At 38.7% G+C, this 24,121-nt stretch overlaps 1 protein-coding gene across 2 annotated transcripts in view; it reads left to right on the plus strand.

The window, feature by feature from the left end:
* The first annotated feature begins 459 nt into the window (after nucleotides 1-459).
* abl2 (c-abl oncogene 2, non-receptor tyrosine kinase) overlaps nucleotides 460-24,121 on the plus strand; it is a 30,549-nt gene continuing 6,887 nt past the window's right edge. Inside the window, exons 1-4 of one of the 2 annotated variants that reach the window (XM_065248457.2) lie at nucleotides 460-1,167; nucleotides 21,517-21,681; nucleotides 22,673-22,968; nucleotides 23,045-23,317. In XM_065248457.2, the coding sequence (XP_065104529.1) occupies nucleotides 939-1,167; nucleotides 21,517-21,681; nucleotides 22,673-22,968; nucleotides 23,045-23,317 (963 nt within the window). In that variant the 5' untranslated portion in view covers nucleotides 460-938. Of the gene's footprint in view, nucleotides 1,168-20,550; nucleotides 20,760-21,516; nucleotides 21,682-22,672; nucleotides 22,969-23,044; nucleotides 23,318-24,121 lie in introns of those variants that run through there. The other variant, XM_065248458.2, reaches the window with a different exon arrangement.

Raw genomic sequence — 24,121 nt, forward strand, 5'->3', positions numbered from 1 at the left:
TGCATGCATGCAAAGCCTGAAATACATAATTATATTTTCAGTTTCCTCATACTAAGTTCTGCATTGTACAATAAACAGATACAGACTGCTTCATAACAAACTATGTTTTATCTCATTACAAAAAAAAAGTTCTTGTTCCCACTTGTTCCTGTTTTATCTCAACTTCATATTTAAGATATCATAAAAACCGTTGGGATATTATTTCCTCATGCATAATTGTATGTATTATTTTCTCAATTATTTTACACGTAACGCATAGAAATTTAGTTTTGTTAAATGTAGCACGCTTCGCAATATTGCGTTATATATGCTTTAGAAATACATTTGTGCGATTACAAATATACACGGAAAAAAACAAGCGAGTAAAATAATAAAATAACCCCCTCCACAATTTATATGCGTCCTAACGTTACGTCAAAACATCCTATGCGCACGTGACGGAGGCAGTGATTTGGTGAATCGGATCTTTTGCATCACTGCGATGATGCGCTGCGCGTTCTCCGTCACTGGATCGTAAGCGCACGCCACTGATTCTGCGGTAAAGATGGCGGCGGCGGAGGGGGCGCGCAGCGGCTGGAGCAGAACGATACGACCCCAAACGGGTCCGCTTTAAAGCAAACAGTCCCGGGGGGCCAGAGGATCGTACATTCCCGTTCAACGCAGCTGCTCGTCCGGTGCCGTTTTGCAGAACTTGACGATTTGTTTGCGAGCCGTTTGGTGGTGGGTGGGTTCTCACACATACACACACAGAGTGCTAAGCTAAGCTAGCGGACCTCGGTCCGGTCCGGTAGAGGAGGGGTGATCGAGAAGAGGAAGACCATCATCCCGAGCGGATCAGACCGTCGTACCGCGGTATCGTTGGGGGATGTGAGCGATCCAAACGGACGGCGGGTCTTTCCACGGATCTGTGTTATTTGCCCACCCAGAACACTCGCAGGATGGGACAACAGGTAGGCCGCGTGGGAGAAGCGGCTTCCGCGGGGATACAGACCCCACCGCAGGGACAACAGCAGCTGCAGCAGGTTAAAGCGAACCGAGCCGGCGGCTCCGGGAGGAGACCGCGAGACTGCGGCATCCCCGGTACTCCACCGGGCAGAACCGCTGCGTCTGCAGCCGCTGCTAACATCATGACGGATCCTGCGGTTAATATCTTCACCCAACACTCAGGTGTGTATGCAACTTAGTTGTGCTTGGTTTGAAGATTTGTTTATTTATTTCATAGGGGTAACTCATACCGTTGTCGGTAAAGAATAGAGTTGCTGTCCGGTGAAACGGATGCATAGGGTTAGCGGAAACGAATCCCATGCATTTTAACTACATTTTGTGAGCTGCCTACATACGTTTTGGGCATCGTTGGTGATTTTCGAATCAAACTTTTTAGGCATCGTTGATGATGTTAGAATCAAATATTGTCAAATGTTGACAATATTGGAATTGAATATTTTGGCCATAGTTGTTGATATTTGTATTGAACTGTTTGGGCATCATTGGTGATGTTCGTATCAAAAGGTTGGGGCATCGTCTGTGTTTTGACGCATCACATTGTCGATGATGTTTAAATTAATTGTTTTAGGCATCTACTGAGATGCTTATACATTTTTTGGCATAGTTGTTGATGTTCGTATCAAATGTTTTGGACAGTGTTGGTAATGATCAAATCAAGTGTTTGGACAATGTTGTTGTGGTAATGATTAAATCAAGTGTTTTGGATAATGTTGGTGATATCCGAATCGAGTGTTTTGGACAGTGTTGTTGAAGTTCTAATCAAATGTTTTGGACAGTGTTGTGGTGATGATCTAATCAAAGGTTTTGGACAGTGTTGTTGATGTTTGAATCAAGTGTTTTGGACAATGTTGTGGTAATGATCGAATCGAGTGTTTTGGACCGTGTTGTGGTAATGATCATCGAATGAAATGTTTTAGACTGTGTTGTGGTAATGATCATCGAATGAAATGTTTTGGACTGTGTTGTGGTCAGTGTTGGGTAAGTTACTCAAAAAAAGTAATCCACTACAAATTACTAATTACTACTTTAAAATTGTAATTTGATTACATTACTGATTACTACATGCAAAAAGTAATCTAATTACTAATTACTTTACTTGTAAGTTACTTTGACAACATCAAATGTAAAAAACTACAAAGTGAAACTGTCAGAAACAAGGACAGATAAACCCAAACGCAGTGTTAATGTGAAAATGTTTCTTGTAACATTTGAAAACAGTAATGATTACAGTGCATATTTGAATGCTTAAAGCTATTTTTGGTTAGCCTGGGTGCCAGCCGATCTTAGCCCCGCCCACAACATTTTGAGGAACGGGAAGATCGGTCTGGAGTTTCACCGTTGAGTTGCTACTATGCTCGACCCAAAGCTGGTCGAACCAATCAAATTGTCAGGGCGGGCTTTATATGATGATGGACAGATGATCAGTAACGTAAATCAACCACGTCACCAAAGAGCGCGTGTGTTGAATCTGTTGTTTACAACGAAATGGCTGCCGCGGTAGAAATCAGATGTGTGGACTCTGACATTGAGTCTGTTCTAAAAGATATCGACAGAGCATTGATTTTAAAAGAGGAACAGAGAAACGCGAGCAAGGCATTTGTTGATGTTTTTGCCGTCCTACGGGATTCGACAAAAGTTGTCGCACTTATGAAAGATCAAGTTAAAGAAGCAACTAAAATGGGTATCACGGCGATGCAACTCGGTGTGCACGACGAGATGGATATAACAAGCAAACGTAATGGGTATCGTCGTGGATGAAGTTCAACTAATGTACAAATGGTAAGAGATAGTCTTACTGTATGACTTAATGTGATATAAATGAAATGTTGTAAACATAGTAGGTGTTGATGTACGTTCGCAAACTCAGACTTGTAGTGTGTGTCGTAGCGAAATAACTAGCAGTTCGGTCAAGCTGCAAATACGTCATTTCAACATACGTCTCACACCCCGTTGCTCTGATTGGTCGTAGGTCTATCCAATTGAGTGCAGAGGCATTTTTCGGTTGAGACACGCCTCATAATTATAGCTCAATGGAGCGGTATCAGACTCAAATTCTGACTAGAATTGAGTATGACAACGTCAGGCTAATTTTTGGTGTGATTTTGCCCCCTCCTAAAATTACTGGTCATATAGTGATCCAGAAATATTTGTAGCTTTTATTATAAGTTACAGATGTTTAACATTTCTCATTAAACATTCTACATTCATTAACATCTATCTATCTATCTATCTATCTATCTATCTATCTATCTATCTATCTATCTATCTATCTATCTATCTATCTATCTATCTATCTATCTATCTATTGTAGCAGTGTTTAAAATGATGTTCTTGGATGTTTATTACAACTCTGTTCTGTAAGGGTTAACGCTGAGTTTCTGTTCTCTTTGCCATGTATTCCCTGAAATGTGATTGGTTAGTGCAACGAGGGGAGGGGTTTTTTGTTTTTGTTTTGGGCTATGATGTTGTGCACGCTCTGGCGCGGGCGCGCGACTGGATGTGCGTGAGCATCGTCCTACGCGTGCTCTGTTAAAATAAAGCCAGCAGTTTAGTTAAACTAGTGTCTGTGCATTTCTCTTGAATGCTACACTATCTACATTCATTCGCGGTCGCGGAGACAGAAACTATAGTTTTAACACGTCGTCGCATTCGCGAGGGCTTTTTGGTCAAGTTAAAGAATGTTAATATTCATGTTAGTTCGTTAAATATAACAATAAAAAGTGTTTTTGGTAATTGTTTAAATAAACATATGATTACTTAATGCAGTGCACGCATTGAGCTCATGATAAAATAACATAGTTAAATAATGTTAACAAATAAAACATTAGTGATTTAAAAACACACCTGTACGACCGCTTCTAGCAGACCAGATGTCATCGCGCAAAGCCCACTCTGAAATGCCAAGGTTTTGGACATGTATTGTCTGTATTCCACTTGAAGGATCAACCACCGCTCACATAGCATCCATTTGCTTGCGTCTCAGACGAGTGAGTAAGCATATGCTCGTTAACTGACGCTGCGCGCATGCTCGCAGACGTTGCCGTGCAATGGCAAAACGTCATTTTAAAATACATTTTAATTAATTTTTCAACACTTAATTTGTAACGCTAGTAACGTAATTTTGTTGTCATTGGTAACTGTAATCAAATTACATACATTTAAAATGTAAAGCGTTACGTTACTGCGTTATCAGGAAAAGTAATTAGAGTACAGTAATGCGTTACACAGTAACGCGTTATACCCAACTCTGGTTGTGGTAATGATCATCGAATGGAATGTTTTGGACCGTGTTGTGGTAATGATCATCGAATGGAGTTTTTTGGACCATGTTGTGGTAATGATCATTGAAGGTAGTGTTTTGGACCGTGTTGTGGTAATGTTCATCGAATGGGGTGTTTTGTACAGTGTTGTGGTAATGATCATCGAATGGAGTGTTTTGGACTGTGATGGTGATTCTCGAATCAAACGTTTTGGACATTGTCTGTGATATTCAAATGCAAAGGTTTGGGCATTATTGGTGAAGTTTAAATTAAATATTTTGAGTAGGTCAGCGAGGTCGCTCACCTAGCTTTCATGAGCAACACTTGGTTTGGCATCTTAAGTAACTTGGTATAAAATAACATGGGATTTGTCAGGTCACTGTCCATTATTATCAACTAGTCTTTCTTTGTATAATGTGTAAAAACATGACAAATGATGACTAAATTAATGTATCATATTTATACACGATGCACGTTAAACACGCACGTTTTTGGACTGTCTTCGGGGGCATTTTATTTTTCAGACTAGTCGGTTACAAAATTTTCGTTTAAACGACTGCTAAATTAGAACCAGAGCACATGCTTAGTGCAAATGCATTTGTTGATTTTTGCCTGTCACAATCGCATTATTGTTAATCTTGAATTAGACGAATAAGGTTATTTACAGGATGAAGATAAGAGTGAATGCTTTCCTCACTGTATAAATGCGGTTTGATGTCTCTGTTATTCGATAGGGACTGGCATTTATTGTCTTTTATGAAGCAGGGGCTGGTGGGAAAGCTGCCGGGTTGCCCACACTTTCTCAGATTTCGCTTGTGAATGATTTTACCAACTCACTGTTCAGACAAGAACAAAAATGCAAGAGTGAGTGTTTGCATGGTGTTGATTGCAAGTTTATCTTCACACAAATCTCATATTCCAGGGTTTGTTAGGATTCTATATTGCATTTGCTGTGAAGATTACATTAGATGTTTTTTTTGCTGTAAAGGAGATGAGACATTAGCACCACTCGGGTAAAATTGGTTTTCTAAATAACATTTGAGTTTTTATTATTTCTGAAGGATGCCAATGATTTAATCTACTAATTGGACCTTGATGTTTTTACTAAGTGCTTTTTTTTTGCAGAGTGTCTGTTGTCTGGATGTGCGCTTTATGTATTAACAATGTAGAAGATTTATGTATTTGTGAGATATATTGTTTCTTTATTTTGGGGTGGTCTCACATTAATGTTGGAGCTTGATGGCCTCTTCTGCATTGCATGGGTTTGACTAACTCCAAAGAAGATCTTCTCACATCTAGATGGTGAAGCCCTTTGGCTGGAAACACTGACCAACGGGATCTGTGGATGAGTTATTTTTACTCGTGTCCCCTAAAGCCAGATGTATAGCTGTGGTTGAAAGTCATCAGGATAATAATTGTAGGGTTACTTATTACAGTGGTGTTTTACTGCTGTGCCAAACATGATCAGACACCATGAGTTGAAGCCCTGTGGACGTATAGGCAACCTGAATTGTATCTGTTTAATAGCGGTTTAGAGATGCACTAGGGACGTTGACCAGTTCTTCCCATGGTTCCCCAAATTCTATCAGCCTAACAGGGAATTTAGGACATGGCTGGCTGGCTAACTCATCTCACACTTTATGAGAAATATTGTCAGATCTTGAAGTATTTCTCACTTAAATAAAGAGCTGCCACAACTAATCGAATAGTCGATAATATTCGATAATGACAGTGGAATGTCATTATTGATTTGTTTGGTCTGTGATGTCACAAGCCCACCGTCCATTGCAACAGCGTGAATTATGTGGTTATAAAGTCAGGCGCATCTGCTCCCAATAAAGATAAGTTACTTATATTAACTTAAGAAATATAACTTTGCCTTCGCCATCGTCCTGTCAATCATCGCGCTGTCTCACGTCATCATGTAATCTGTATTATGCAGGCATGCCGCTGCACAGTTCTTGCTTTTGCAATGGTGACATCACAGACCAAAGTAATAGAAAATGACGTGCATTGAGCACTATTGTTATTATCGAATACTATCGACTATTCGATCAGATGTTGCAGCTCTATATTACAATAACCAGTGGAATTACATCTGAAACAACAGTGATAATTTGTTCGTTATTGGTGGGATGAATAAATGAGAGCTTCTGTTTTCATCTTTCCATCTTTACAGACCGTAAGAGCCAATGAGTCACTCTACTTCCCCTCTGAGGTCACAAACAGGACCGGTTCCTTTTCATTTATTTATCAACCTGTACGAGCATCTGTAAAGTGCTGCCCGCAACTTAATGCAGTCTAAATGACCCAAAATTGATTTTTAGCGCAGAGTGGAACAGAATGGAGCTTTTGTTGTTCCTCAGGATACAGAGATTCTGGGAAACTTAGAAAATCTGAAAAAAAATAATGTGTTTGAATGATTTTGTAGAGAATTGGTTTGAATTTATAAATTTTTAAAATCCTTATACAGTAATTGCGAAGTGTCATAGAAAAGCTCTTTGATGTTTCTTTCATTCATAAATATTTGATCCATGATTTTTTTTTTTTTACGGGTACATGTAAGTCGCTTTGGATAAGGGCATATGCATAAATGTAATGCAAGTGTAAAAAAGTTTTTTCTGACTGTCCCATGATTGTACAAGCTTGATATAAAATTCCTGGCCCATGGTTCAATTTACCCTACATTGCGCCACTAGAGGTCAACAGAACGCCTCATTATGCTTTGGGTTTAGGCACCAAAGCAGAACATCAGTGTTTTAAACTTTTTTTTTTAAACTGATAGATCAACACAGTGTAGTTATCAAGTTGTGTGAATGGATGCTTTCTCTTCATCTATGTGTGGGAAAGTGTATGCACTCATCTGATGATCTGCACATTTTGGTTGTTTTAAATGGCTCTTATCTGAAGACATGCTGGAGTGTTAATAAAAAAAATATTTTTCTATTTCTCATTTGATGTTCTCAATAAATCGGTTCCTTTCAGGGCTCCTTTAAGCAGAACTTTGCAAAGATTTGTCATTAAACATCTTAAAATGTTTTATTATTATTATCAAAAACCTGACCTTGCCTTGAAAACCATAGAAGCTGGCATGTTAAAACAGACTCTGTAGAGTTGTGAGATGATATCTCTCTCTGTTTGCTGTCCTTTTATAGTTCTGTTTTAATGTAATCCGGTCTGCATTGGACTCACGGGTCAATCGGAGCCCGGCAGGCTGGAGTTTAGTGTTATCAGTGCTACTGGCATCAGCAGTCATGAATGAATGTTAAAGGGATAGTTTATCCAAAAAGACTCATTGACTTCCATAGTATTTGTTTTTCCTACTATGGAAGTCATTGGGTACCGTCAACTGTACCACAACACAAAGTTTTTGTCTTTTATCATCTGTAGCACACAGTGCTATGGGTCACGTGATATTTATGACTTGGCTTAAAAACGTGCAAGGCAAAGATGTCAAGTGTTGGTTCACACTGTTTATTTGTTTGGTCGTCATGTACATTACAAAGGGAAGTAAAGAACTATGCGTACTGTTTTATTGACGGCTTGCTTTGATTACAATTTGCCGCACCCTTTAGCATTTATTCAGTCCCGTTAAAGCGTTATTGGCATTGTTAGGCTTAGTATGTTAATTATTATCATTCGTGAGTGTATTGGCATTATTGTTAGAAATCATGTTCACCTTATCACTCTTACCTCATACGAGTTCCCATTTTCGTTTATTTTGAATTTGAAACAACAGTATTTTAATATAATTTTGCTTTACTACAGTACTATTAATTACATCAGAACCCATCAAATGTCACTTCACACCTACATTTTATCATACAAAATCATAAAATGAATAATGGATTAATTTGGGTTAGTTTCAATGGTTTCAATCTTTGCGGAAACGCCACAGGTTACATTAGCATCAAGGATGCCAGTAGGTTCGGCTGGTGTAATTTCTTAGGTGGAGAACCTTAACTGTACCCATGCGTTTTGTCATGCCCGCTCTGTTATGGCAACCGAGGACAGCAAGCAACGCTGTAAGCCAAGATGATGATTGTTCAGTGGTGGGAGCAATCAAAGGTTTGGATGCTACCTTTAAACAGGAAGTATGAGTATACTCCGAGCAAAGAGTGGGTAGGTAGATAAGTAGATTGATTACTGTATTCTTGACTGTTTGGTCAAGGTCGTGTCTTCGTTTGTGTGCGTCAGCCCCCTCCAGTCATTTCATGCTATTGTGATTGACGCAATACCCCTATTACATCACAAATGCATGTGGTTGTAAGCATGTACAACATCTACACTTGTGCTGTCCTCACTGCTACCATTCACTGGATTTACAGTACCTGGAAAAGTGAATCTGAAATATGAAAACATTACATTACATTCCTTTAGGGAAAGGGAACTGGAGAACATATAATTTGATGGGGCTTGTAAGTGTCTTGCGGCTATGTTTGTTTTGCACAAATCCTTATACCTAGGCTACCTTTGAAGCAGTAGGGGTGTGCGTGATTTTCATACTGGCACAGTATGCAGATTTTCATGCTTGTACATGAAAGCAAAACAATTATAACATTTGCATCTGTTCTATCTTTTATCTGTCGTACATCACTGTTTTATGATTAAATTTTTTTTAAGAGCCACCAAAAAGTTCATGAAGGTTCTTCCTATGGTGCAAAAAGCAGTTTGGCTTTACATAATATTTAAAGTACCTTTAGAAAAGTTGCGCCACTAGTTAGCTGTGTTTGCAACGCCTCCAGGCAGTTATTTCAGTCATGCAAGACTAAAGTCAGATATAATTGAATGGGAAAAAACTGATATCTTTAATCTGGTGTTTTTTGCTCGTATGAGATGGAAAGTCTTGACACCACAGTGCAGAAGTATCGATCAGCTGTCAAAACAATGTTCTGTCAGAAAAACTTTATTTAATAAAGTTTATTGTGTTTGCACTGACCTCTTGAGCTTGGTGTGCCGGTTCTCTGATCCAGATTAAAGCAAAAGAGGATTCCTGGGAGAAGCTTTAGCTGCACAGGGAACTCCATAATCACCTCCTGTGAACGGGTAAATCATCGGACCCAGGCCTGTAACTGCTGTGTAAGCTGTCAAAAATAAATAAATGGCACCCATAATTTCACACTGGTTTGTCAGATTAATGGCCATTCAGTTCAGAAGTCCACTCTGTACAGATGCAGGAGTTTACTATCTGGGGGTGAGGGATTGCATGTTTTTATAAAGTAAACTAAGTAAAAGTTAGTTGAGGGTTTATTGGCTTTTATGATAGCGTGCTAATTCTTGTTTTTTTTTTTTTTTTTTGTAGCTGAAATACAGCTGTTATGTAGCATTTTCTGGTTACAAACTATGGGGCTGTTTACACTTGGTATTAAGATGTGTTTTCATCGATCGGATCACAAGTGGACGAGAGCGACACATTACGTTTACACCTGGTATTTAAATCCGTCTTTTCTGTCCACTTTCGACCGCTTCTGTCCTGAATACTGTGAGTGGGTGGTCTGAGAGAACGTGGGCGAGTCTCTCTGCTGTCATTCAAACCCGAGCGGTTGTATGGACGCAAACTAATATTATGTTAGAGTCCACTTTTTGTTTAGCAAGTAAACATGCTGCACAGAGTTTTGTACGTGTGTATGTAAGAGCTTTCTCTGAATTTTCAGCGCAATTGATGAAATAGGATCGCGCAACTTTCACACGCTTTCAAAACGAAACTACGGAGATCAGCCACTTTAGTTTTATCAACGAAAGGCTAAAAATAGCACTGTTCACCGTATGTTCACGCCAGAAGTCAAAAAAAGACGTAAAACTTGTGTTTAATACCTCAGATTAGATAAATGGGCGGAGAGAAGGCGGTCGCGTGTGGCTGTTCGAACAAATTCAACCACATATGCGTTCCGCAACTCCAAAGCGATCCGATCGAAAGTTGTTTCGACTACCTCTGGATGTGGTTGAAAGTGGACGAAAATGGACGAGCTCATAACGTTTTGAACACCGTTTACACCTGGCATTAACGTCGTCCACTTGTGATCCGATCGACGAAAACGAGTGTTAATGCCAAGTGTACACAGCCTCTATGGCTTTGTTTACATTAATGCGGTTATCCTTTAAACGCGTTACTTTTGCTACGTTTACGCCTTTCATTTACACTACACCACCGTTTTCGACCCTCATAAATGGATTTGTTCGCAAACGCTGCAGACCCTGTTTTAGTTTGAGAACTCAGACGTTGCCCTGCAGTGTAAATGAACGTAGACAGAGTCTTATGTAAACGAGCAGCTGATGTTAACATAATCATTTTCAAAGTAAAATTTATTTTTATTCAGGCAATGAAGGTTTTGGCAAAAATAGTAAACATCTACCAACCAGCTATTATAAACGCTATAGTTTTAACATATATCCTTATAGATAATGTCTGTTTTATATTTATGTTTAAGTATTGTTGGGTTTGAATATTGTTGTAATGTTGTTTATGTTTTGTTTAAATTTAGTTAGCTTATTACTAAAGATAGACTGTAATTTTAAACGCCATATAGGGCGTTGTAAAGGCCAATATGAAGGGAGAATTGTAATGGGTCAGACATTATTTTCGAGTTTAATTTAACTTTTGTTTGCTACTTTAAAATGAAATTCGTTTCATATTATTTGTCTCTTAATTTTAATCGATGTTTTGTTGATAAGTTTTGTGGATATAAATTATTAAAAAAAATAAAATCAACGTCAAATTTATATTTAATGCTCGTTTAGCTGATTGCGCTTTTTGCTATTTCTATGTTGCTAGCTAGATTAGGACGTTCACAGACCTCGCACACTTTTAAAAATTATTATGAAATTATTATAAATTTTTAATACTTCAGCCGGCCATACTTTTTTGTCGGAGAACGCGTTTGAGGGAACACACACACGCACTGAACAGCGACAGGTAATGGAAGATAAGTTATTTGGTGTTTTTCTGAAGAATACAGTCAGTTCTTATGAAAATCTTCAAATGGACTATAAGATCATAAATATAAACTGTGAACAATGAACTATTATAAATATTACAGCCATACATGCGTTTATGGGCGTGTATAGTTAGGATGAAGATTATTTTTCAAATGCCAGTATATAAACGAGGATCGTTTTCATTTTAAAATGCAGCTCTAAAACGCAAATGCTCTAATGTAAACAGGGCCTATGTATGTGATGTAACTATTGTCTTCTGTTGCTTTTAAAATAATACTTCATTGACTTTGCATGTGCTTCATTGCTTTCCCTTCTTTTGTATAGACATTTATTCAAAATTGATCTGTATAACGCAGTGTAGTTTTTTCACCACCTCAACTGGAGAGCCATCGACCAGTAAAGTGGACATTTATTTTTGCTGAGGGCTCTTACTGGATCCTTATCGTTGTGAATGAACAGGATCTGTTCTTCATAGTGTCCCATTGTTTGAGGCATCATTGTTCACCAGTTCCTCTCTCTGAGCTTGTACACGGTGTGATCATTCTGAAAGTATTTATGGGTAGATAGTTTTGTTTTGTGTTGGATCTAAAAATAGGGTTCGTCCTCCATCACACGCCCCCTGCTGTGACAGGAACCAGCGATGTCCTCACGTGTTGAGCACTTTCAGATAAACAGGTGGACTCGTGCATCTGTAGCCCAACACTTTACCACTGGGGTGTAAAGAAAGTTATAATGGCTGTTAAAGGGACAGTTCAGCCAAAAATGATATTAAACCCATGATTTACTCACCCCCAAGCTGTCCGAGTTGCATATGTCCATCGTTTTTCAGACAAACACATTTTCGGATTTTTTAGAAAATGTTTTAGATCTTTCAGTTGATTAAATGTAATGTTACAGGGTCCACGACCTTCAAGTCCAAAAAAAGTGCATCCATCCTTCACAAAATAAATCCAAACGGCTCCAGGATGATAAACAAAGGTCTTCTGAGGGTAATCTGTGCTGTGTTGTTGTAGAAATATCCATATTTAAAACTTTATTAACGAAAATAAATACCTGCCGGTAGCGGCGCCATCTTAGTCGCGTCCGCATTCAGGATGAGCGCTTACGCAGCCTACGGAGGCTACTCTGCTGCTGCTCTGTGCCCCGCCTTCCGAATTTGTCATACGTCACTAAGAAAAGTGCGTACACTACGCTACTACTCTCTCCTGAATACAGAGGAGTTTAAGATGGCAGCGCTACCGGAAGGTATTTATTTTCATTAATAAAGTTTTAAATATGGATATTTCTACAACAACACTGCACGGATTACCCTCAGAAGACCTTTGTTTATCATCCTGGAGCCGTTTGGATTTAATTTTTGAAGGATGGATGCACTTTTTTTGGACTTGAAGGTCGTAGACTATGGGTGGACCCCGTAACATTACATTTAATCAACTGAAAGATCTAAAACATTTTCTAAAATATATGAAAATGTGTTTGTCTGAAAAACGATGGACATATGCAACTTGGACAGTTTGGTGGTGAGTAAATCATGGGTTTAATATCATGTTTGGCCGAACTATCCCTTTAAGGGTCATGGGTTTGACAAAAAATGTATACCTTGAATGCAGTGTAAGTCACTTTGGATAAAAATGTCTGCAAAATGAATATATGTAAATGTCAACGTTTGTAGTTTTCTAGTTTTAATTCTTGTTGTGTGACATATCTTGTATTGAAACAAGAAGTTTGGGGTAATCAGTTTGCATACCAGTTTGGAAATGTTGGTGGTGCAATATTCACCTGCAATCTATATAGGCATTAGTAGCTGTATCAGCAAAATCTTTTTTGTCCTGTCCCATCATAGTGTGTGTGTATAAGCGTGTTCACATCATTTTGGCAGTGCATGATGCAGGCAATAAATATACCGGCCTGGATCTAGTGTGTCCACCTGTCGACTCGCAAAGGCTTTACAATGCGGCTCTTGAGTCCAGAGAAAATACTGCCATATCAGGGAATGTGTTTGTCCTTCACCAAAGCTGTTCCTCTGGTGAGAATGTGTGTCGTAATTCCCTCATGACAACATGTACTTGTCTCATTCCATTGTAACATTAGGGGGCTTTTCTGTGCATTGGAATTTCCAGAGCTGGGGTCTGTTTTGTTGCATTTGGGAGGAGTCAGATGATTAAACGGTTGCAAAAAAATTCCCTTTGGGGGCTGTTGTCACTTCCTGAGGTTTAAGACAACACATAAAAAGTGTGATTTTGTTGGAAGAATTGAATGTAGCAATGAAATGCAATGTAAAAAAATGCAGCAGTAAATCAAAATTTAGGCTAATGGTTCTTTTACATTCATGCATTTGTCAGATGCTTTTATCAAAAGTGGCTTTTCATAGTGTATTTAAGGTATGGGTGTGTTCCCTGGGATTCGTACCCATGACTTTTACACAACGGTTAAATCATCAAAACTATACACCATAGCATACTCACCACTGGTGTAATATTCATTTACTATTGAGCAGATTTAGGCATCTTTATTGTTAAGTTTTAACATTTGCTAGAGTGGAGTAAACATAAATGTTTACAAGGCTTAGAAACACATTAAAATTTCCTAGCAGTAGCATCTCACTTTTAAGGTGGTCACACTGGTCAACCAGTTCAAGCTTTGCTTTGGGACATGGTTAAAGTCCCCTGGTAACCACCTTGGTTAAACTGTACAACCCTAACCAAAGTGGTGGTGACCCAGCCACTTCAACCATGTTGACCAAGATGGTGTACCAGATAAACCTAAATTAACCAGCTAAACCTAGAGTACTGCTGATAGCAGAGGTCTAAAATTGTATGCATATATAGTTAAATAAATAGTTGACCCAACTTAGTATGAAAAATCCCTCAAAATTGACTTACCCTCATACCATCCCAGATACATGGCTTCCTTCCATAGTTGAACACACAAGATTAACTATATTTTAAAATACAATAATTTTATCATTTTATTTTGTCTTTTTATACAAAAACCACATACATACATCATAAAAGCAAAGAAAGAATTTTATTTTTTGATAAACTATTCCTTCAAAGAGCAACTATCGTCCGATTCATGATTTTAAATTTCCTTTGGTGTGTAAGTGTGTATTAGTACATGTTTACGAAATGCAAAAAGTACAAACCCCAAAGTAAACGTTGACGTATGTTATCGTTTCCAACTTAAATCTCTTTTCTTGGACTACAACAAACACACGGATTGTTGGCGACAGTTTACTTCCTGGACTTGTTGACGTAGACAAGACCGAAATTATCATTATTCCTCCCACTTGGTCTCACAGCCTGTAAGTTAACTCCTGTTAGCATTGCATTGTGAGCGAATCTTTCAAACATGGTAAGGAGCGTCACATTTCCGGCTGACGTCAGAGGTATTAGCTGGCCAATCAGGGACACAGAGCTTTTCAAATCGGTGTGTTTCAGGAAGAGAGTGAAATCTGGAGCTACAAAAATGTACGATATGTGGAAATAATGTGTTTTTGAACCATAAACCACGCAAACAAATTGCAATATACAAAATACACAAAATAACATTTTTTAGCAATAAAATAGGTGCTCTTTAAATGGCTGTATTTCCTATTGTATCTTCAGAAAAAAACATATTTTCTATTTTTATGGAGTTTTTAGTAACCACACTGGCATTGACAGTATTTTGCCCCTGTACAGAGGTGCCGGGGCAGCTGTTGTGAGCCCGAACTAAGCCCAGTGAAACAGCTGCTTTAGACTCCCATCGGGTGAGGTTAGACAGGTTAGACCGTTCAGTGTCTCCATTCACGCTCCACACATACACACACATTCTCCCAGCTGTCTCACTGGAGCATTCACACACAAAGACACACACAGATACTACATGTGTGCCGAAGAGCACAAGCAGGGAGACACATGCGGGCACGCGACGTGCCTCATGCTGGTCAATTGTTAAATCAATCAGAAGCGTTTCATGAGAGTGGGTAGTGTTTGTGAATGCAATGAAATTTATTTATTAAGTATAGTTTCCATTAAATATGAGGTGAAATGTCAGTTCATAAATTGGATCAGTTAGTGTTTCTTCATTACATTACATTTTTGCATTTGGCAGATGCTTTAATCCAAAGCGATTTTGCTGTACATTGTATCCGTATGTCTGTTTCCTGATAATCAAACCTATGATATTTTGCTACGTAAATGCAGTGTTCTACTAATTGAGCTATAGGAATGGTACATAAACTGTTTTTATATACATTTTTTTTTATAATTTCCCACAATGCTGCTGAGAGGTTTTAAAAGTAGCTGAATAATTTATTCTCGCACCTTATTGAATATTTCATGATTCTTTAAAACTCTGGGGGGTGCACTTAATGCTCCACAGGCGTTTTGTAGTACAGTTTCCACCCCTCCAAGCTTTCCCTGTTTCTCCCAAGAGGAAGTTGGGTAGGCAGAACACATGGTGTAGAAATGGAACCATCTGCTGGTTGAAATCCTCCCTACCCCCTTCCAAAACCTACCGGCCCCACACATGCCTCCCCACACAATATACCCTCCCTCAAAACTTCCCGCAGCCCATATCTCACTCACGTGCTCACACGTATGTGGACATTTCTTACTCCGGGCAGTTGGCATGGACCGCCACAATCAAGTTGGAATGGCATTTCGACAGCAGGATTGGAAACTCTGAGTTAAAACCCACACCGGGGACTCTGTCTCAATGCCTTTGCCTTTTTTGAAATGACTCGACTGAGAGGAGTGCGTCCGATTTTATGCTCATTTTCGTAGCGTGAATAAAACCCAATTTCTGAGGATTTAGGAATACAGCATTTTCCCATCAGCCATTGGGACCATGTACTGGGAACTGTGGCTCAGCCAGGTGACCAGGAGTGGGAAACATTGCATGCTAGTCAGGAACAAAGGTGGGGCTGTTTTTTGTGTTTTTTGTGTGTATGTGGTTCTGTGTGGCATAGTTGGTTTTAACATTAAGGCCTTAACCAGCTCACTGGCATGTTCTAGCAGGTTTATTGTCTTATGTAAGATCAATGTGATGAAAGACTACCAGTCTTTGTGTTAGCTTGGCTACATTTTTGTGTGATAATGGTGATAGTTTTTTCCAAGTATGCTGGTTATTACATTAGGCCCTCATTTTATTGAATGTTTTATTGTCAATATTTGTTTAATTTATGTTATCGGTTTCTCTGTTTTTTTTTAGCAATGAGTTTTTTTTGTGCATTTTCTCATGATGTGTCATGTTTGGCTTGGTTGTGCGGTTGTTGGTTTTATTATGCAAGTTCAGAATAAATAATTTAACTATTGCACATGTCAGGCGTTAAACTTTGGGAGAAGATGAAATTTGCTAGACAAAATTTATGTTTACAATAATAATATGTTTTTTACATCAACATCATGGTTTTATTAGGCCCTTGGAGTACCATCCTATACAAAAGAAATTCTGTTAGAGATGTTCCAACAAATGTCCATAAATGAAAATTACTCCATTATTTACTTGCCCTCAAGCAATTCGAGATCCATATGTCTATCATTTTGTATAATCAATATGTAAAACTTTAGAAAATATAATAACTAGCTTTTGGTAGCATCCAATGCGCATTTACCAGAGAGTATCAGCGTAGGTTATAGTTTATGATGCGTAATGACATATACCCCATTTACACAGCACTTCTTGTCCCAGAAAATTTCTTAAAATTAGCAGAGGTTCTGTGTGAACACACACACGTCCCGTAAATCTTCTGGGATCGCTCCCGTAAAGAGGACCTAGTTACATTGTTGTAACATTCACGATAAGCATTCTGTGTGAACAAGAGGCAGGAACGATGCCATAAGGTGCGTGCTATAGTAAGGACACGCGTGTCAACGCAACAAGAAGTTTTGGTTAAGCTCTTTGACACCGGGATTTAAACGCAGATGAAGATTCACGAAAAGAAATCTGCAAACTGGACTGAAGCAGAGATCAGGGAGCTCATCACTCTTCGCGCTGAAGCTGAGGAGAGAATTAGGTGTACCCATATATCGGCCGATGATTCTTGCTATGCATCTCAATGAATTATGGTGAAATGCCGCTACATCCAAAAGCCAGAGGGCGCTCTCGTGCAGAAACTCAATATGCACTGTAGATGAAGAACCATACACCACAGTTATGACACGCAGCTCTAGGAAATGGCTTAAGGATATATTTATATTGCTGTTCTTCAAACCTTTTCAGGTATTTTCATGATAATAAAGAATATGTATAATGATTAGGTTTGACAAGTGTTGCTTTTTCAAATGCATGTTATACAACTCAAACTAACAGTGATTTCTGTGCGATTCAGAATAGATATTGGCCGCGTATTATAAGTGTATATCGCATTTATCGGTGCACGCATAACTGAAATGCACGCGCGTTTCCAATGGATAAATCACTTACCAAAAACCTATCAAGTGCAGGAATTTAAAGGACAAGTTCGGTATTTTACACTTTGCAGCGAGTTTTGTGTGAGCACATCAGTGAACACCCCTAACCACTCGGTGAGTTTCACGTCTTTGTAAACGAAAGTTTAATGCATTTTAGGAAGGATTGTTCCAGTGCACCATTAAACCCATTGTAGAGGTGTGAGGCGAAACACAAACACCCGAAAATACTCAGGGCAGCCGCATATGTCGAAATTTCTGTCAAAACCGTTCCATTTCACCATAAACAATCTGAAAACAGGGCTTTAAGTGTAAAATACCGAACTTTTCCTTTAAATACATCACGTTTCTTTACAGGATCTGTATGGTATGTGTGTGAATGTACGCACATATTCCGGAAAATCATTGCCGGTGTGGCAAACGATCCCAGACACATTTTCCATGTATTTTCCATAATCTCTGTTTGAAAATGTCTTATAGTGGCATAGTGATAGTGACAAACACAAAGGCACAGAGGAGATAACAAAAGGCAGTCACAAATAAGAAGTCTAAACCAAGGATTTTAAAGAAAATGGTGGAGGATTTTGATAAAAGACAAAAGGGTATTGAGTTATCCGTGTCTGTAGCTAAAACAACTCACAACACGTTTATCCACACTGGATCTTACGAATCGTACGCTATACTTAATGTCTATTTTCCACTACAGCAAGCTAGTTATTGTAGTTTATAAAGTTTTAAACATGGATTTTTTCCTGAAAATCAGAAAGCCTTTATTAACCCCTTGGAGTAATGTGGATTACTTCTGACTAAAGGATGCACTTTTTTGGGCTTGAAAGTTGTGGACCTTGTTTTTTACAATTATAAAGCTTGGAAGAGCCAGGACAGGCACATAATGAATATGGTAATACTGTGGTACTTTAATATAGGGGAGAGCGGGACACAACCTAACGCTTTTTGGTCTTGGCTCAATCATTAAAAAAGTTTGATTTAATTTAGGGATGCACCGATAGGATTTTTTTGGGCCGATACTGATTTAAACAGACAACTTCTGGTCGATACCAATGCCGATACTGATATTAAACACTTGTATACAATACTATACAGTTGGTCTATTAGCTAGTTTATTTCTGCATCAAATAATTTTTACTGAACATGGATTGGATCTAATTAACATTCAACTGACCAACATAATAAGAGAGGCACAAATTAAGCTAAAACAAATATAATAAGACAGCATGACAACCTTCAAAGGTGGTTTTTGCTATTCAGCAATTATTTTATTAACAACATTAACTAATTTTTTACATATAATGGATTTTTTAATGAAGTTAATTAATAAACAATCGGTATCGGCCTTTCTCGTGCTATTGGCGATATGCCGATGGTTTCAAATTCATCAAAAATCGGCCGATAAATATCGGCGGCCGATACATCGGTGCATCACTAATTTAATTTTATTTTTTTACATAAGCAACACACACACATCTGCTACAAATGAACATTTGAAGTTTGTTTCTATTACTAACCATTCTTGGACAATTACACCAAATGTTACAACTTACCTCATAGATGGGGTTAATGGTAACAGGCAGGGGGTTAGTTGTAACACTTGCTAAAAATTAAGTTTGCAGGCAAATATTTCAATACTATATATACTTGAATTAGATATTATTTATATATCTGTCTATAATAAACCGGTATCCACACTGTATTCATTCATCCAGCCCTTTTCTAACAAAAGTTCAATTATAAATGGATACAAATGTCTAAATATGTAAGAAAAAGCAGCACAATTATGACAAAACATTTTTTTATATGTGACCCAGTCTGTAATAACCATACTACAGTTTCAAAAATCAAATTCTGAGATAATGAGCATTAATGTCTGATTTTAGTCATTTATTTCATTATGATTTCAATCTTTGATGTGACCTTATTCAATCAATATTAAAGATATGAACAAAAATACATTTGACACAAGATTTTTGATAAGACAGGCACATTTATTTTGTTGGCAGCCAGCAATCATTCGTGTGTAGCCTATTTAAAACAACGGCAAGAATTACGATAACGTTAGCGGTTTTCATATCGTAAGTGCTGAGGGGTTAGTTGTAACCCGCAACCCGCTGGTCAAAATATTTTCAAGCCCACCAAAAAAGTTGCTAAGAGCTGCAAACATATTTCAAAACGATGCTATGTTTTAGTCAACAAGACACTGATTAATATGACATAGCATTAGATTTGATATCTTACACACCCAACGTAGAAAGTAAAAAAAACATATGATGAAAAATGTACTTACATGTCACCAAAACACTCGTTCATCAAAAACTCTCTGGAAAAACATTATACATGTTCAATAATTTGCCGGAGATCGTCTTTTGGCAGCGTGAAAAAAAATATCGGAAAAACAAAACGCTCAACCTTGTGCAACAATGTAAACAGTCTGCGTTACAACTAACCCCGCATTAGTTTTTGCCCCGCGCACCCCTACACTATGGTACTGAAATGTATACTGTACTATGTTTTATACGTTCTCAAAACACTTTCAAAATACCATGGTAGTATCATGATCATGATACTTTTTGATAGTATTTTGTACATTAAGTGACATCAATAAAATCACGGTATATGAAATGGAATTCAGTAAGTACTACAGTATATGCCATATCTAATGCATCACTGTTTCATCATACAACCAGACTGCTTTAGTATGATGCAACGTATAGTCTGATCATAAATCTTGGAGGCAGGATTGCTTTCTTTAGTGTGAGTTACAAAAGTCTCTTCTCTTTGGTCTTCAGTGAAATAGGGCAGCTGCCCAGACATGCTGTGTTTGTGCTGACAGCTGTAGAGGAAGACCAGTAGACACAGGCACGCTGAAGGCGTGGAGTCTCTCCCACCCTGTTTTTTCCACTTAAATTTTGACACGCTCCTCCCCTCCATATAAATTTTCTAAAGAATCAGACTCTCACAGATGTAGAGACAAGAGTTGAATCAGCACATCAGCTTTCTGTATCTTTTCATGTGAGATCAATCTAGCACTGCCACCGCTAGATTATGCCTGTGAAGACCCTGCCGACCAGCAGCAGTTTTGATGAAGAGAGGTCACAACTGAGCAGTGCGTCTTATTTACAGGATGCTGATCACTATTGCATTACAGGTAGAAGCTTTTTTTATAGGTTTAATATAGTTTTGTATCGGTGAAGGTTTAAGATAAAGGAAGATTTATTTGTTGGGTTTTGTACAGTCAGTGTGGCTTGTAAATACTTTACCAGGTCGAATTATTTCTCTTGGTATTTCTATTGAATATCTACTGTTGTGAATGAAAGATTGTAATGTTTTTTTTTTTTTTAGGAATCAGTGTCATTCAAATTTTATTTAATTATTAATTGGATGTTAATGTTAATACCACACAAACTGCATGAATAACTTGTAATATATTGAATTAATGCATAAATATAATTCAAATATATAATACATGCAGTATAATGTTTTATTACATATATATTAATTAAATAGAAGTATATTTAACCTAATTTATGTGACCATTAGGTCTACATTATTACTTTAAATAATAATAATAATGTTTAAAACAAATGCACATGTGACACTTTTTCCAATAAACAAAATTGTATGCATTCATTGAAAAAAAAAGAGTGTGACATAAAAGAAGTCATTTTTGTTAAGCTGGGTGTGTTTGTAAGTATGGGCATGATTCATCTTGAATCACCCCCTTTGCTTACGTTTATTCTGATTCCTCATCTCCTCCTACCTTGACGTTCCCTTGCATTCCCAACATTAACCCCTCCCGCTCATTTTGAGTCAGTTCGCCCATTCCAGAAGCCCTGCATCATTGAACACATGGCATCCCATTCATTTTCACTCATGGAGACTGTTCTTATCTCTCTTTACAACAGAAGCATTGCACAGACCCTTCGGATTGGACTCGTCTGCGCTGACCGAGGCGGTACGCTGGAGCTCCAAAGAGAATCTGCTAGGTGCTGCTGAGAGCGACCCGAACCTTTTCGTCGCGCTTTACGACTTCGTTGCCAGCGGCGACAACACGCTGAGCATCACCAAAGGTATGACCCTTGAAAGGACATGGTGGTTGAGCAATGCACCGTGGAATCACTACCATTATGGACACCATGCCATTTTCCTTACTTCCTGTCATCGCTCTACTTCCTTTTTACTTCCTTCTTCCCATTTTCCTTCTTCTTGTTTGTCTTTCATGTAGGATCAACGCTCAATGCTAAAAACCAAACGGATGCTACACCTTGTTTTATTAAAATTATGAATTATCAACCCCAAGGCCCCTTAATAGAAAACAGCAATGGCCGCCAACTTTGATTTTCTCAGTAGACGGACTTGACTTGACCGGTGGTGTTAAAATTCAATTTCTCTGTGGGAATTTTACTTCCGCTACTCTTCCAGCATGCAGTACAAGCCTGAAACATGAGTCAGATGGTTCAATGCTTGCACGGTCCATGCTTGGCAACTACCCCCATCAGCTAACTATTAATCCCATCAGCTGGGTGAAAAGCAGGTGGGTAAACACAGACTAGCCAGAGGGGACAGAGTTCAGAGACGGGAGGTTAGTGGTTACCAGCTTCATCTATGCAGTGCTTGCTAATGGCTGGTAATGTCGTCTAGTTGGCATTGAATTGCCAGTCCTGTGTTGTGTACCCATGTGATGGGTAAAATTCAAGTTAGGATTTATGAAAACCACTTGTTGTGTGACTTCAACTTGACCACTAGATTATCTCCAAAAGGTTTTTATATTATAAAAAAATTAAAAAAATATACTGGTATATTGCCCAGCCATCCCTAGTTTTTATTATATTCAGACGAACTTGACTGTGTTAGCATTACTAATGATAACCAAATGGCTGCATGCCAACATGTTGCGCAAAATCGCTTCAAGTTCAAGTCCTGGCTCATGATCCTTTTCCGACTCCTGTTTCCTTCTCTCTCACCCTGTTTGATTTCTTGTCATCTCTCCATTGTCCTGTCCAATAAAACAAGTAACTTAAAAAACACTCAACTCCTTCTCTCACCTCCTCTGCATCTCAGGAGAAAAGCTGCGTGTGTTGGGCTACAACCAGAATGGCGAGTGGAGCGAGGTGCGTTCGAAAAACGGTCAGGGTTGGGTGCCCAGTAACTACATCACCCCTGTGAACAGCCTGGAGAAGCACAGCTGGTATCATGGGCCCGTGTCCCGCAGCGCGGCCGAGTACCTGCTCAGCAGTTTGATCAACGGCAGCTTCCTGGTTAGGGAGAGCGAGAGCAGTCCGGGACAGCTGTCTATCTCGCTGCGCTATGAGGGGAGGGTCTATCACTACCGGATCAACACGGCTTCTGACGGAAAGGTAGAAATGAAGGGAGAGAGGATATGATGAAGATTATTAGTTGGATAGTTTTGTCAGTTAATCTTTCTACGTTTAGGTCTACGTAACGGCCGAGAGTCGCTTCAGCACGTTGGCCGAGCTGGTTCATCATCATTCCACAGTGGCGGATGGTCTCGTTACCACACTGCACTATCCCGCCCCAAAATGCAACAAGCCTACGGTCTACGGGGTCTCACCCATCCACGACAAGTGGGAGATGGAACGCACAGACATCACCATGAAGCACAAGCTGGGTGGAGGGCAGTACGGAGAGGTTTATGTCGGAGTTTGGAAAAAGTACAACCTCACCGTTGCCGTTAAAACACTAAAGGTTTGTGTTTTACATGTGTAGTTAAATTGCTGCTGTTAGTGGTGATCTCCAATCCTCATCCTGCAGAGTTCAACCCTAATTTAGACAGAGCTAAACTCTGCAGTAGTCCTGCGGAGACCCCTGGTTTATTTCCTTAAAGGGATAGTTTACCCAAAAATAAAAATTTTGTCATCATTTACTCACCCTCATGTTGTTACAAACCTGTATAAATTTCTTTGTTCTGATACACACGAAGGAAGCTACTTTGAGGAAAAACCATTTATGAGCCCCATTTACTTCCATAGTATTCTTTTTTCCTACTATGGAAGTGAATGGGGCTTATGATCGGTTTGGTTACAAACATTCCTCAAAATAGTTTCTTTCATGTTCATCACTACAAATAAATTTATACAGGTTTGTAACAACATGAGAGTAAGAAAATAATAACAGAATTTTCATTTTTGGGTGAACTATCCCTTTAAAGGAATAGTTCGGCCAAAAATTATATTAAACCCATGATTACTCACCCCCAAGCTGTCCGAGTTGTATATGTCCATAGTTTTTCAGACAAACACATTTTCGGATATTTTAGAAAATGTTTTAGATCTTTCAGTTGATTAAATGTAATGTTACGGGGTCCACGACCTTCAAGTCCAAAAAAAGTGCGTCCATCCTTCACAAAATAAATCCAAACGGCTCCAGGATGATAAACAAAGGTCTTCTGAGGGTAATCCACGCAGTGTTGTTGTAGAAATATCCATATTTAAAACTTTATTAGTGTAAATACTACCTTCCGGTAGTGCCGCCATCTTAGTCGCGTCCGCA

Source organism: Paramisgurnus dabryanus, chromosome 11 (assembly GCF_030506205.2).
Source record: "Paramisgurnus dabryanus chromosome 11, PD_genome_1.1, whole genome shotgun sequence".
NCBI lineage: Eukaryota > Metazoa > Chordata > Actinopteri > Cypriniformes > Cobitidae > Paramisgurnus > Paramisgurnus dabryanus.